Here is a 15622-nt window from a genome sequence, read left to right as displayed (position 1 = left end):
GTTTTTGCCCACAATTTGATATCCGTTTGTATGCCATGTTTTGTTCCCTTCTTTGTGTCAACTAGCACAATTTTTCACTTCTAATTTAAACACTTTGTATGTCAATTGTTTGCATTTTGTATTAATTCTTAGTTTAACATCCAATTTTACTTTCAATTTTGCATCCATGGTTACATCCGCATTTGACTTCTTATATAGAGTATATTTTTCTTTACATATATGACCCCCTTTATAGATTCATAGTGAAATATATGATAGTTTCTAAATATCATTAAAGCAGATATCACAATTCAAAATCATTTGTAAAGAAATTTAAGAGAAATTGACAACATCCATCCAAAAAATAACAATGTGTCATTAAAAATTTTCAAAACATGTATAAATAGCAACATAATACTAATAAAATCAGTATTATTTTTAATCAAAACAAGTAAAATTCAAATATGATTAACAAATCAAAATATTTCATGAATATCGTTATTCTACGATAAATTAACAACATACATAATCAAACTCATCGTATGATTACAAAATCAAAATGTCTCATTGATATAGGGTAAATTCACAACACCCATCTAAACATAACAATGTCATTCTACACAATAATTTCTTCATAAAAAACAATGCATGTGCATGCCTAGCTACCACCACCAAGATCATCCTCATGATCATCTTGACCATCCTCATTACTCTGATCCACATCATCACCAACACCGCAACTATCATCATCATCTCCTCCTTCACCACCATCATCCTCATCCTCATCCTCATCATCTCCTGATATATGTTGAACATAATTTGGATCATCGTCTTGGCAATCATTACCTATAGCATTCTGACAAAAAAAATCAATATTACATGTTAGTATTAATTACATAACACAACACATGTTTTTGTTATACAATGTTAACCATAAAATGAGGTAAGATATAATATCTAATAGTACTAAAAAATAAAATGAAAATATGGTTTAAAAGTATATTGGAAATCCAACTAAGATTACATACCATAGAGTCCATCCAAACAACAAATTCAACCCATCTCTTTTGCTGCAGCACCTCCTTTTCCAAATGATTTGGAGGTCTTCCATATTTTAGTTCCTATCAATCAGTAAATAGGGAGAAATTAGATAACAATGACTTTCTTCTAGTACAAAATTTATTAAAAAAATATCACATGTTTAATATACTTACAAAGGTTGTTATCAGTGCTTTTAAACCTTTATGGCCACTACGATGAGTGACTTTTGTCTTGGTTAACCTCGCCTTGGATGCCTTGTCCTTAAACATAAACCAATTCAATTTATTTTCATACAAATACATGTCTAAGATACTTATAAGTATTAATACATTCTAAATAATGTTTAATGAAAAATTCAATACCTGAATTTTTATTTCATATATCTTATTTATAACATTTTAATGATTACAATAATACTCTTGTTACCAGATATTGTCAGAAGAAATCTTACAAGACCGCTACCTAAGGACATTGGACAGTTGAATGCATTAGTTAACATGTTTGAAGAATTCTATCTTCAAATCTAGATCCATCTCATGTGATTCCCGTATGTGGTATAAATTGTCTTGAAGGTACCTGCATCATTCGACACAAAGCTATCAGCACAATCGTTAACAAAAAACATCACAACTGCACAATATGAACGGTGCATCAAATTGGCATTCACATGTCTAAGGTCTTTTTGGCATATCTGGTGTGGGTATAAAGGTTTCCATTAAATCTCGTCAGCCTTTTTAACTATTATAAATAAACCACTAATGTAAAACAAACAAATCAGTTATAAGAACTGAAAAGAAAGCTTGAAAAAGATTAACATTTTCTAAAAGGCAAACACTAGAACACACTTCAAAATACTTTTCGTAAAATACTTCTTCAACCTGGCATCAAATTTGAAGGGCATGGTCATATTTCAATATGAAGTCATACTATATTTTCAACCTTCTATGTTGGCAAGTTAAAACTAATGTTCCACCAAGACTCCGGGATAGGGAGATGCATGTCTGGGGTGATGCACAGGGGGCGTGTGAGAGTACCCTCAAATTTTAGGTAAAATTAGGGGCAGGGGATATGGGGGCCGTATATAATTTTATATATATATATATATATATATATATATATAATATATATATATATATATCTATATATATTCAATAATGAAAGCATAAATACATTGATCCGTACATGATTGAATTAAATAATGAAATACACTGATCCATACTCATCATTCATACTAATACATACATCATTCATTCATACACCACGAGATTCAATAATGAACTAGATTGATCCATATTCATCATTCATTATTCAACATTCTAGAATCTAAATTGATTTAAAAATTAAATTCATCATTCATCATTCTAGATTCTAAATTGATTTAAAATTTAAATTCGTGATTCTAGAATCTAATTAGTACTAACCAAAATAGACTATAGAGATACTTAAGCCTGAAGATTGGAATAGTAAACTGATATAACTCAAACTCAAAAAAAGTAAAGAGTGAAAGTCAAAGAATCAGTCTAAGGTCATCCATATCTAAAGTCAAGACTCGAAAGTTAAAACTGACGATTAAAAATGGCCAATGAGCATTTTAGGAGTGCCATGGAGGAGGAGGTGCAACAGTTAACTGGTAAGTCAAATAGTGCTGCGCAGCAAGCTGAGTAGACATAAGCTTGGTAACTCGAATGAGTGAGTTAGAGATTGCAAATTAGTTTAGGTTTTGATATTTGTTATGTGTTGTTCTTTTTAATTTTAATTTTTTTTTATGGTTGTTTTATAATTTTTTTTAATTTCTATATTACAACAGTTACTAGAAAAAAAATTAAGCAGAACATGGCCCCCCTCAAAAGGGGTGCTTTTGGGCTTGGTGCTCTTGATTAAATGGTAGTTCCAAACCCTTATATATAATAGAGCCCAATGGAAACATCGCAATTCGCTCATTCCTGAAATCCTAAAAATTGTTATGTCTGATGCATTTTGAGTGGAATCTGAAATTTACTTTCTCCATATGAAATAAAATGAGGTCAAAACCACTCTCAAACATCCTAAGTCAATTAATAGGGCCCTAGGGTTGAATGTTGAGCTTTCCCACTCATAAATTATTGTTTCAAGCAAAATTAAGGGGGAGCACCTAGCCCTTTTTTAGGGGAGCTACCCAGAAGCACCCCTTTTGGGGAAACACATCCCCACAGTAGGGAAACGTTTCCCCCTGCGTCTCCCTGTGTCTCCCTAAAAGGGGGCGTGGGGAAACGTGTCCCTGAGCATCTTCCCATCCTAGGTGTGTGGGAAGCGTGGATACGTGCACCCCACCATAGGGGACACATCCTCATGGAACACTGGTTAAAATAAACTATTGTTTTCTTACAAAAGCAAAAAATGGATCAAAATTTTAACTATTTCGTATTTTATGTTTAGCAGAATTGCAAGTCGTGTGGTAGTACTAAAATAGGATAGATAAACAGCAGTGTTTTTTATAATCACTACATAATCGAATTCCTATCAATCTTATGTGGGAATGATGTAGCTTGAAGTATCTAAATGCAGTACCAAAATAGAATTGATACCAATAACCAAACAAGGCAGTGACAACACAAACAAAATTTGTTGTAGCATCAAACTACAGAACTGTATTATCTAAATTTTTTCCTGGTAGCACTCTCATTTCCATAAAATGTTTTTAATTCCAATGAACAAAGACTTGCCTGACTCGATAACGAAATTGTGTTCCTTTGACATCAAGGATTTAGAAAAGGATTTAGAAAAGAATTTAAAAAGAACCAATCATAGTAGAAGGATCATTACAGGATCTAAATACTAAAAAATAATCACCATAAAAGAACACTAAACATTAAAAGTTAAAACTAAAGATTGGAGTATCTAAAGAACAGAACCTAATTATTGACAAAAACTAGACATTAAATGAAAGATCGTGGGATCTATGACCCAGTGCCGATAAGAATACAAAATCAACTTCTGCATTCCCCTCATGACCCATCTGGATATGGACTTAAGGAGACCAGAACCAATCTTAATAGATTAATTACAGGATGTAACTGCACAAGCCTAGTACTCCATGAGTCTATCCCCCATCTGCTTATACTAGATATAAACAACACATTTGTAGAAAGTTAGAAAAATACATTGTACAATCAGGTTGAACTCAATACAGATTCAATTGGACCTACAACACATTCCAGCCACAAAGCTGGAAAGAGCACAATAAAAATAAAAGCAAACATTGAATCTTATCACTGTTGTGTATTTTGTCCTTAGAATGACATGAGACATTCCAAATATGATGCCCAATCTGATATGTTGGCTCTTCTAGCATGGATGCAAAGAGAAAGCAATTACAGTACTTGATTTGTTTTTTATAATATAAGACTATATTTTGCTAAGAAAACAAAGGTATACAAAACAGCCCACATGCATTACATATCGAATATCATTCCTTCGGGAAAGCCCTAAAAGCCAAGTGTATGTGGAGACTAATATCAAAAGAGGACCTCTGGAATCAGATTCACATTCAGAGATATATTGAGCCCAATTCAGCAGAAGACTGGATTGGAAACCCAAACAAGTCAATCAACAATGCATCCATATTATTGAAAGTACTGACTATAACATTCCCTTTAATAGGCAGATTGCTGGCATGGAAGGTTTGCAATGAGGCTAAGGCGAAGATCATTATAGACCCATGGATAAGTAGTGTAGCTGAGTACAAGCTTCCAGAAGCAGTGATAAACTCTCTTCAATCTAGACCAGGCAGCTGGACCAGGAAACTCCTCCATTTGCCAGCAGGATTGGAATAGCGCTGAACAGAGAGACGACTCAAAGGCCAAGAAAATATTCAATCAAAAGGATTTATAAACAAATCAAAAGTGTGCCATGCTTATATAAAATACTCTGATGATGAACATGTCTGGTCTAAAATCCAGCCTTGGGGATTTACACTCCAAAGTTAGGATAAGAATCGTGTACCCTGGACAGACCAGAATGCACACTCTCATGGTGGAAGAGCATCTGGATAAGAACCTTTCAAAAGTTCATTATTTACATGCAGTTGGAAATCTTAAATAGAGCACCCACATAGGAAGTTCTTAAGAGAAGAAATGGATCAAGTCCAAGAAAATGTATCATGTGTAAAAGAGTTGAAAATAACATAGACCACTTATTGATATTTTGTCCTTAATAAAGGAAATCTGGATGGTTTGACAAGGATAAAGGACTGTGGACAAGGAGGTTATGCTGAAGAGTGCTCTAAAAAGTGGTAGCAAAACTCAGTCCTCAAAGGCCTTCCTCTAATAGTATCATGGGGAATCTAGAAAGATAGAAATGTTGAAATCTTTGAAGACAGGTATATAACTCTTTCAATGTGCCTTCCAAGGTCAGTCAATCTTCTCAAACTTCAAAGCTTTTTCATCAACCCCAACACAGAAAAAGTTGATTCATGCTCCTATGGACAAATCTGGAACATGGGGATTACTTTGATGGAGCTAGTCAAGGTACCCCCCAAAAAAGGGAAGCCATACGTGTTCTCTATCTCAATAACTCTCACTGTATCAGATTTAAAACAGATTTAGGTGAGGATCAAATAACTACACCGAGCTTATTTCCCTAACAATACTCTAAAAGCTAGCAGCCCACAGTGGCATTTAAAAAAATACCAGTGTTTGTTGGCTCATTGTTGTTAGATAGTGTACCCCAGATCATCTTCTACTAGGTTGGAGCACACATGGCAGATCTGGGCACCTTATATTACAGCAGCATTACACAAATCCATGCAGCATTAAATTCCAAACAGCATAATGATCTGTTGGTGAGAATGCAGCAATAAATATACAGTAGGAGCACATCACAAATTTTACTATTCCAGCAATAAGGGCACACACATGCATGTATGGACCAGCCATAAAAAGAATAAGATAATTTTATCATTATACTTCAGGTTAAAGATAAAGTGCTAAAGTTAGATGAGTCAGTTCTGTTTTATTTTTCAGTCTTCCTGAATTCATTTTTTATCAGTTAGATAGAGCACAGATCCAGAGATCTAAGTAATATATCTATTTTTATAAACCCTAGGTGTCACTTATAAGAAAGAGTGAGAGTATGGATCTGTAATAGGGTTAGTTTCAGTTCTTACACAAAATCCTTTCTAGCAGATTTTTATTCAGCAGTATTGGAATAGCAGTAACAGGTGTTTTTGACATTGATCTGTGTGTTCCAATGTATGTATTCCAACTGTGTTTGTAGATTTTAGTGAGATTCAGATTGCAGTTTTGATTAGCCTTTAAATTTAGACAGTGTTAGTTTCCACTAGAAGAAGAATCTGTTTACAATGAGTTAGACAAAAATTCATAATGGTATCAGAGAAAGGTTTGTTGAAACATTCTAAAAATCCTTGAATAGATAGTAGGACTGCTACCTATGAAAGGGAGCTGTCAGGAGGCTCCAGGGATCGGATGCTGTGATCCATGCTTGAGAAAAGCACAGTGAAGTTTCAAGTTGTCGGGTTCTTTGTTAGGCTGCTGATCTGTCTTAACTTTCGTTTAGGTGATATTCCAATGCAGTAGTATGGCTACAGTCAATCTCAAATACATGGACAGATTGGAAGGTCCCTCTTAACTTCATCCCAGGGAAGTCTCAGGTAACCAGCCTGCATCCATCTTAACTACAGATCTTCCAAGCATTTGGCGGGATCAAATTTCTTTTCACTCTAAAAGAGGTTTGCACCTCAATAGATTTGATCCCTCTCGACACTCGATAGATCTGGAGTTAAGATGGATCTAGAGTGAGAAATTATTCTTACATAAGAATACCATTGGCAAAACCATGGGTTGTCAAAACCACCAACAATAAATTGACTATTTTACCTCAATTTTATTTTAATTATTAATTTTATTTTTTATTTTATTTCATTTCTATTTTATGCAATTTGACCGAGTCAAAATGTTTACATAACAAGACACGACATTACAACATCTCTTCCATACCAGGCTGGGGAGCGCCTCTAGGCACAAAGATATTGTTGGAGTAGGATTTGTCTAACTTCATTGAGAAACTGGTTGTAGAGCCTCCCAAACCTGTGTAATTGGTAAATCATAAAAAGAAGATGGCCAAGGTCAAGTGAGTCATACTTGAATCTATGAAGGATCATTAGATCCCTCACATCACCAAAAAGACCACAATAAAGTACATGTTTGATGCTCTAGTCACTCTATCAGAGTGAGAACAACAAACAGAAGACATTGCTAAGAAATAAGCTTAATCCCTGCAAATGAGTAAAAGGATATTGTAGTTTCCTACTTAATGAAGATTATTGATCTCCATGATCAGCTTGCAGTAATTGAGAGGAGGTGAAGGGTGAAAAGCTAGTACTCATTGCATAAATAGGTCCTGTTCTTTTTGGAAACTTTTTGGCTATGACATCTAGGCCAAAAAAAAGTTAAAACTTCCCATTTTGAAGAGGCTATGGAATGACTTCAACTAGAAGGAGCAGAATGTTGTCCCCATTAGTAAGACGAAGAAGGGCAACAAGAAAAGAGGAACTAAGAAGGGTTAAAAAGGGAAGAAAGAGAAGCCAGGTTCTTGTAACCAGGGAAGGAAGGACTTGAGCCACATCAAGTGCTTCAAGTGTCAAATGTTTGGGCACTTCGCTTCCAATGTCATCAAAAGAAGGGGAAGGGAAAGCAACTTGTAAAGAGTACAAAAGCATCAGCTCAAGTGGATGAGCTTTCATCCAATCTCGAGATACACTTCTCAATGGTCTCATGCCTGTCATCTGACATCATGTCTGATGTGGACTGGTATGTGGACAGTGGAGCCTGCAAACATACAACCTCTAACAAGAGTACCTTTAGTAGAACTTGGTGATGATGCCACATATCCAGTTGCAAGAGTGGGATCCATCAAGTGATATCCTTAAGCTTACTAAGTTAATGATGTTTAGTATGTACCTAGCTTAACTAAAAATCTCTTTCCAATTTCAGTGATGATAGATCCTACATATATGGCTAACTTTGAAGATCAACAAGTCCTCATCCTAAATTGCAAGGGAATCCTATAAGAACTTTAGGGTATGATAGTGACAACATGTGTGAGCTTTGACAAAAGAGACTAGGTCACTTGCACTAGTGAATGTTGCCAATCTTGAAAAACATGGTGTGGGCATTGCCAATCTTCAAGGCTGAGAAGAAAGGAGTGTGCAAAGGTTGTGCACTTGGCCAGAATGTAAAGGATGTTTTCCTGGCAGTAAACATAGGTCAAGAGGGGTTTCTGACCTAATCAACTCAAATGTATGTGGGCCCATCTCTTCAACTTCCTTATCAAGTAACATTTACTATGAATATTTTATTGATGATTCTTCTAGGAAGTCCTAGACTTAATTCACAAAAACCAAAGGAGTTTGATACCTTTTGCATGAAATCAAGAATCAAGAAAATGTTGATAGTTCCCTACAACCCTCAGTAGTTTGGGGCCTTGATTCATGATCTAGTTCTGCTCATGTGTCTCTGTGTATAAATATGTCTCATCATTGTCTATATTTTGAATAGGTATCCTCACAGAATTTTGAAGGATAAGACTGGAGGAATTCAGAAGCCTCAAGTAACACATCTTTGAGTTTTTCAGTTGTCCTATCTACATTCATATTCCAGATGGGAAAAGGACCAAGTTGGAACCTTCTAGTTTGAAGGGCATTTTTGTAGGTTAGAGTGAAACCTCAAAAGCTTATAGAATATACATTCCATCTCAACATAAAGTAGTTGTGAGCAGAGATACCAAGTTTGAAGAAAATGCATGGTCCTCTAAGTCTCAAGAACCTCCAATAGTGACCATGGAGGCAGAAGAGCTTGGTATCCCAAAAACAGATCTGCAGAAATCAAAAAGATCATGAAACACATACTTAGATCAGCAAGCTTTTGGAAGTGCAAGGGGTGCCTCTTTACCTTCAAGTTCAGCTAGAAAGCCTAGATGGCTAATCTAGACATTAAAAGAGGCAACAGAGTAAGTTGGTGCTCCAACTACTTCCCTTCAAATAAGCCACCCTCCTAAAAAGTTCCCTAGTTATGTTGCACTGATATCTTTCATTATTGAAACAAAACCTTCTAGTAACGGTAGTAAGGAAGCAAGTACTGCAAAATGCCATGATGGAGGAATACATCTCCTCCTAAAGAATGATGGGTAGGAGATAGTGCCTAGACTAGTGGAGAAGTCAGTATTTGACTCTAGTTTTTCTTACAACAATCATGCATGGTTAAGAATGCACCAGATAGCAGCATATAAAACTGCAAAGCTCGGTTTGTGGCTGGACGGTTCTCCCATTAAAAAGGAGTTGACTATGAGGAGACTTTTGCTCTTGTTACTAAATATACCTCTATCAGATTTACTATGTCTTTCACAACAATCTTCCATTGGGTTTTATATCAAATTTATGTAAAGACAACATTTCTTAATAGGTTGATTAAGGAGTTATATGAATAAACCAACCAAGAGGCTTTTAGGTGAATAGGCTTGAGACCCATGTTTACAAGTTGAAGTAGGCCCTTTATGAGTTGAAACAGGCACCATTTGCATGGCACTCCAAGATCGATGAATAACTTTCAAATTTGGGTTTCACTGAGACAGATGCAGATTCTAATTTTTACAATTTGGTAGATCATTCTAATCTGCTTGTTTTAGTCCCATATGTAGACAATCTTACACTCACAGGAAGTTAAAAGGAATCCACAAACTGGTGCAGGGCAAAATTGGCAAGAGAATTTGTCATGACTTGGAGCACTACTTGCTGGCTCTAGGGGTGTAGCAAAGTGCAGGTGAAGTGTTCCTTGGACAGAAAAAGTATGTAATTGAAATTCTTAGAAGATTTCAAATGATGGACTGCAAACCCATGGCTACTCCAGTGTATGCAATTGAAATTCTGATGAGATTTCAAATGATGTACTGCAAACCCATGGCTACTCCCCTGTGGTAGTAAATCCATTGTACTTTGCTGATTCTAATTCAGATTTGATGAACATCTGTATACAGGGAATTGATAGGTTTCCTCATGTACTTAGTTAACACAAGGCCTAACATTTGTTTTGCAGTCAACACTTTCAGTACATGGTGCAGCCTAGGCAAGTTCATCAGGTTGCCACAAAACACAAGTTCTAATACTTGGAAGGGGGCAGTGCATTTTGCACTGAGATATGTTAGTGATGCAGCTTTTTATTCAATGATAATGGAATAGCATTAACAGGGGTTCTCGACAGTGATCTACATGTTCTGTGCATGTTTTCTAACTGTGTCCGTTTATAGGCTCAAACGACATTCAGATTACTGTTTCGATTAGCCTTTAAATTCAGACTGTGCTACTTTCCTGTAGGAGAAGAATCTGTTAAATAAGTGTTACTAAATTCATCAGTTGTTAGTAATTAATTGGATGAATGGCAGTAGTAGAAGATGAAATCAAACGTTCTGTCCGTTTTTATTTCAGAGTGCTTTGAACATGTCTACAAAGAATTAAATGGTGAAGCAGACACCTTGAGGAAGGAAGGACTACAGTTGGCTGAGGGTTCAAGGTTATGAAGTGAAATCAAGGATTGTCATATCTTACACGAACATATTTCTGCATCCTCGAATGGGGATTCTTATGACAGTCAGTATTCTGAAAGATGATCCAAGTGCCTCAAAAGAAGAATTCTGAATTTTAGAGAAGTTACAGGACCCTTCAATCAATATCAATGCCTTCTTCAGGCTTAGCAAAGAATGTATATTTTCGTTCTGATATTTCTCGAAGCTTAAAGCATTTACAGAATGTATCTCTTTATACTCAGATGAAATAAAAGATTAGAAAAATTGAGGGAAAATATATCAATATCAATCGATATGTAAGCCAATAAATGCGCCAAAAAAACACAGATTGAAAAAATATGCCTGCTATGAGTCTGTGAAAGCAAATATAAGCAGCACCTCTTCTGGAAAATGTGAAGCGGAAATACAAAACAAAAAAGACATCGTGATAAGAGAATATGGGTTGAGAGGGACAAAAGAAATCAAGGCTTAGACTCACCTCTATCCGATTGCATATGAGGATCTGAACCAGCCGCATCGGTTATCCAAAAATGCACCTTTGTCCGTGCACCGATCAAGTCAATCCGCCACCTAGAAAGAAAAATAGCACAATGCAAATATTTGCAAATGCGTGTACCTGAAAAGGGGGCGCGGCGTAAGAGGCCCTCCTGAAACCCCTCGGAGAAGGATATATCTGCGGACCTGAAACCCTACATCCAATATAACAACCCATTTTAAGATATAAATGTTTAAAAAAGTTAAAGAGCATTGTCGCCGACCCTGAAACCCTACATCGTATATAGAACTAGCATTTGCACAAACCGGTGCAACGTCATAGAAGTAGTGGGATATGGAAGTAAGTAAAAGTAATATTTTAGTAAAATGTTAAATATGTGTTGTATGAATTAATACACCTTTGAAAGGAATATTTGTTTCCCTACATTTCTATTGAACAAATACAAACCTGAATATGTTCTAAGGACTATCATGGAGGGAGTCGAGATGACCCACAAGACCCATAGCTGAATACACAAGGGGATTTCAATGCTGGAAATCTAGTTTATAGCATAGTAGCAAGATTTGGTCATATTGCTCTTTATTATATGGAAATTCGGCAACAGTACAAAATTCAGTATGTTTTCACTGCAATGCAGATACAGAACAGTTCACTTACCTTATAATGTCTTTGATACCCATCAACATATAAGCCCCAAAAAAACAGAGCAAAAACCTCAAAAAAAAAAAAACAGTAAGAAAACACTTAAAAATAAACTACATTGCAAAATTTTCAAAGAATAAATTGCTTTTTCTGGTTTTAGTGTGTTCTGAGGATGAAATTCTTCTAAAATATGGAACAAAACGCTTATTTTCATACTGAGAAATATAGATTTCCATATTGGAACCATGCTGCATTTCTTTATTAGGTATTTTCCATACTGAGTTGTATTTGAATACATATTCGGATTCAAATTTTGCTACTATGGTTTATAGCCATTCCTAGTTACACGTATGCTGAAATCGGGGAGGTCAAGGTAATCAGATAAATTGTCACAACAATTATGAACAAGAGCAACCTTCCTTGAAATTCTTGAACCTCCAGTAATCAGAAAAATTGTCACAACAATTATGAACAAGAGGCAACCTTCCTTAAAATTCTTGAACCCCCTACCCTTGCCTGGATTTGCTCACGGCGCCAATCAGTCCTCATGTACATGTACATCAAAATATTTATTATAAATTAACTATAAATTTGTTAACATTAAAAGGACAAATAGATCCTCTGTTCATGTAGAGATGCTCACTGACGACCATGTTGACAATGGCGATGAGAGGGAGAAACTGCCGTCATATCCAATCTTCAATATGCATATTTTAGATAATAAAGACTGACCTACTAAGTTAACCAAGTAGCCGTTATACAAAGTACACATAAATGAAGCTCAAAGCTAAGAGATTTTTTTTCTCACTTTCTTTGCTTCCCACACAAACTATTACTCGATTTCGATTTTTCTTATTAGATTCCAAAATTTAATGAAATTATCTGGCTGGGAGCATTGTTGCAGTGCATGGCTTTTATCCACTATCTCCACTACAAATTTTGAAATGACAACAAAAAATCCATTAAGACCGGAATCTCCCCACAACAGTGAAAGCAGAGTTCATTATTCAAGAACAAAGTAAAGCGAACCAAATACTCTAAGAGCAGGACATGCATGAGTCCTCCAGACCCAGATCCACTAGATTGATTGCATCATTTTTTTCAGCTGGATGAAGCATCGATGACCCGGTAGATGCACCAGTCATGAGCAAAAATAACAGACGATCAGTGATTCAGAAGCACCCTTACCAAGCACAGTTGAGATCATCCAGATAATCCACAAGGCCATCTAGGTATGCTATCTTACAAAAGCTATAATTCTCAACTTATATCTTGTAGACATTAGACAGACACCCATCACAAGGGTTCTCTCTTCCACACGTAACCCGTCAAACTTTGCAGTCTGATGAGCTTCAATAAAGTTTGTCAGGATAGAATCCAGCCTGGTTTATGGCCCTACATACCTCTCCTTTGACGCTTAGATAAATTAGGACTTATTTATTTTCTAGGCTTCTGCTATTAGTCTCGTCTTCATTGTATCAGGTTTATCTGTTATTATAACCCTTGAAAATTTGATAAGGAAATCCAAGAGATGCTTCTCCATATTTGTGAATGGCATTCTTCGTAAAACTGTTGACATAGACTAGTGCACCTAAATCTGGGGGATTTAAACTGGTTACCTACTAACACATAACCAGAACCAGCCAGATGCTTGTCTTCATTGTATCAGGTTTATCTGTTATTATAACCCTTGAAAATCTGATAAGGAAATCCAAGAGATGCTTCTCCATATTTGTGAATGGCATTCTTCGTAAAACTGTTGACATAGACTAGTGCACCTAAATCTGGGGGATTTAAACTAGTTACCTACTAACACGTAACCAGAACCAGCCAGATGCTCAACAACATTGGCTACAAACAATTGAGATAATCACCCCTTTGTTATTTTATATCGTTCGTCATTCTGTTAAATCTGAAATCTTATTTGTAGTCTCTCCTTTTCAGCGAATACCTTTAAGCACTCCAGCATCAATATATAGTTTTAGTCCCATTAACCTAATGTCCTTTCATCATTTGTGGACATTTATATAATTTATTTCTTTATTCCGAAATTCTTCTTAAAATTATTATTTCCATTTCTTTATGAACCTTCTGCTGTCGAGCAATTGGTGTTATTTTGAGCAAAATAATTTGTAAACGAAGTTTCTTGGTTAGTGAAAAGCCCGCCAAAAGTACCTCTACGCCAAGTAGATCCCTGGAAAGTGTCTATCTCTCAATGTTAGTGACATCTCAACGCATTCACCCATTCGGGAGCTTTCGTAGGCAGTCAGCGTCATATGTAGAGCATCTAGCTCGGCGGGCCTCACAGTTTGTGAGGAAGAGTAAGCAGATCGCAGAGTATTTGCTTATTTCACTCCTTTCGAAAAACCTATAAATTTTTTAAAGTAACTGCTACTTACGAATCATAAGTTTTTTAAAATAAATTCTACTTAGTTTCAGATTTTTAGATTTTTAAGGGGTTTTACCGACCCAGAAATAGAGATTCAATAAATGGGAGAGAAGCTTACTGATGGTGACATCGCCGTCGGGGCTCTGGAGCATCTTGTCCATTCCCTTGGGGCCGAGTGAGGTGCGGAGGATTCTCGCAACAGACCTGGCGGCCGCAATGTTGGCCTTCTGAGCATCTAAGCCTCTGATTCGGGTCTTCTGCTCCTGCTCCTTTATTATGATAAATGGCCTCCCGTACTCATCAAATGCCAGCGCCATCCTTGCAAACAGTAACAGATTGCAGCACAGAGATTAAAACCTAAACATACAAGAGTGGCTGCTAAAAACACACTGGATTTTGAACCAGAAACCTGAAATGCGTGTACTCCTCTCTATGTGGAAGACTGAATGTGCGGGTGGAAACCCATTGAAGTTAAAAATGGAACATACCTTGGCGCCGTCAATGGACTGAAGAACCGATCGTGGGGTTCGAGTGTCTGCTACTGGTGAAACCCTAATTCGCAAATCTCTGCAATCTCGTTTTCGCTCCCGCCCTGCGAAAAGCGAACAGATCCTCCTTCTTGTTCTAGAACGTAAACGAAGATTGGGTTGGGAGGGGTTTTGTAAAGAAAAGTAAAGCTTTACCTTTTTTCAAAAATGCTAATTTCATAGTGAAAAACAGTAAATACATTTTTTTATTTTCACATCACTAGTTAAGTAGCTATATAATGTTTTTGGTTCTTGGTTAGGTTGGAAAATATTTATAATAATATAATTTTATGGTTGTTGTTTAAGTTTATTAGGTGTTATTAAAACAATAAATACATTTTTTTATTTTTCAAACCACTAAAGAAGTAACTATATAATGTTTTTGGTTATTGGTTAGGTTAGAAAATATTTATAATAATAATAATATAATTTTATGGTTGTTGTTTAAGTTTATTAGGTGTAATTTTTTTTAATTTCAATTTAATAATTTTTAAATGGAAAAATATGATTTTAATTTGGTTGTATTGATAATATTTATATGTTTTTACATATAAGGTGGGTGCAAACAAAGGAGAATATATAGTAAGTCTATTTAATAGTTAATAACAAGTGTTAATTTCTTAAAATTATATGATAAATTTGAAAGGAGTAGGGTATGTATCTTTTTTCGGGTGAAATATATTAAAATTATTGTGTGAATGGGGTTGTAAGACCCTATATTTTCATCCTGGGAAAATATAGTCCTCTCTTAGCCACTTGCATAGTTTAGATTGTCATAAGCAAAGTAGGTACATTGTCTTAAGATGTAAACATTTCATTTTAAGCAGTGTCATAATGTGGTTTCAGCGAAGCATTAAAAGATGGAATGAGCATGCACATTTGGGATGCTAGTGTTATATTCAGCTTGAGGCATGATTGCACGTCTAAGAAGACTCTAACAAGGGTTACAGAGGAGAGGTTGGGGGATTGTAGTCT

At 35.8% G+C, this 15622-nt stretch overlaps 1 protein-coding gene across 8 annotated transcripts; it reads right to left on the bottom strand.

Annotated features, from left to right (window-relative positions):
• Window positions 1-508: 508 nt before the first annotated feature.
• On the bottom strand, window positions 509-14755 carry LOC149262289 (uncharacterized). Of its 8 annotated transcripts, none has more exons than XM_089383866.1 (5): window positions 14239-14755; window positions 1472-1596; window positions 1194-1280; window positions 1008-1100; window positions 512-835 (listed from the first exon to the last, which is right to left on the bottom strand). In XM_089383866.1, exons 2-5 carry the CDS (start codon window positions 1517-1519, stop codon window positions 638-640), a joined length of 426 nt encoding a protein of 141 aa, XP_089239992.1. In that variant the 5' UTR covers window positions 1520-1596; window positions 14239-14755; the 3' UTR covers window positions 512-637. The 8 variants fall into 8 exon arrangements, with proteins under 8 accessions (XP_089240017.1, XP_089239992.1, XP_089239984.1 ...); XM_089383858.1 differs by lacking the exon at window positions 14239-14755 and adding an exon at window positions 11072-11284; XM_089383846.1 differs by lacking the exon at window positions 1472-1596 and having other exon boundaries at window positions 513-835; window positions 14239-14477; window positions 14609-14755.
• Window positions 14756-15622: the final 867 nt, after the last annotated feature.

The sequence above is a fragment of the Pinus tabuliformis genome, chromosome 6, assembly GCF_031772625.1.
Source record: "Pinus tabuliformis cultivar Carrire ecotype Pingquan chromosome 6, CPIR1, whole genome shotgun sequence".
NCBI lineage: Eukaryota > Viridiplantae > Streptophyta > Pinopsida > Pinales > Pinaceae > Pinus > Pinus tabuliformis.
The sequence above is the reverse complement of the archived record's forward strand: the minus strand, read 5'-3'. Positions and strand labels throughout refer to the sequence as shown.

Coding starts and splice junctions, on each gene's coding strand:
- LOC149262289 (XM_089383837.1), bottom strand. CDS start 14,355: ATGCTCAGAAGGCCAACATTGCGGCCGCCAGGTCTGTTGCGAGAATCC. Junction 1,281..14,238: donor CGACGGCGATGTCACCATCA/GTAAGCTTCTCT, acceptor TTTATGTTTAAG/GACAAGGCATCCAAGGCGAG. Junction 836..1,007: donor TTGTTTGGATGGACTCTATG/GTATGTAATCTT, acceptor TTTTTTTGTCAG/AATGCTATAGGTAATGATTG.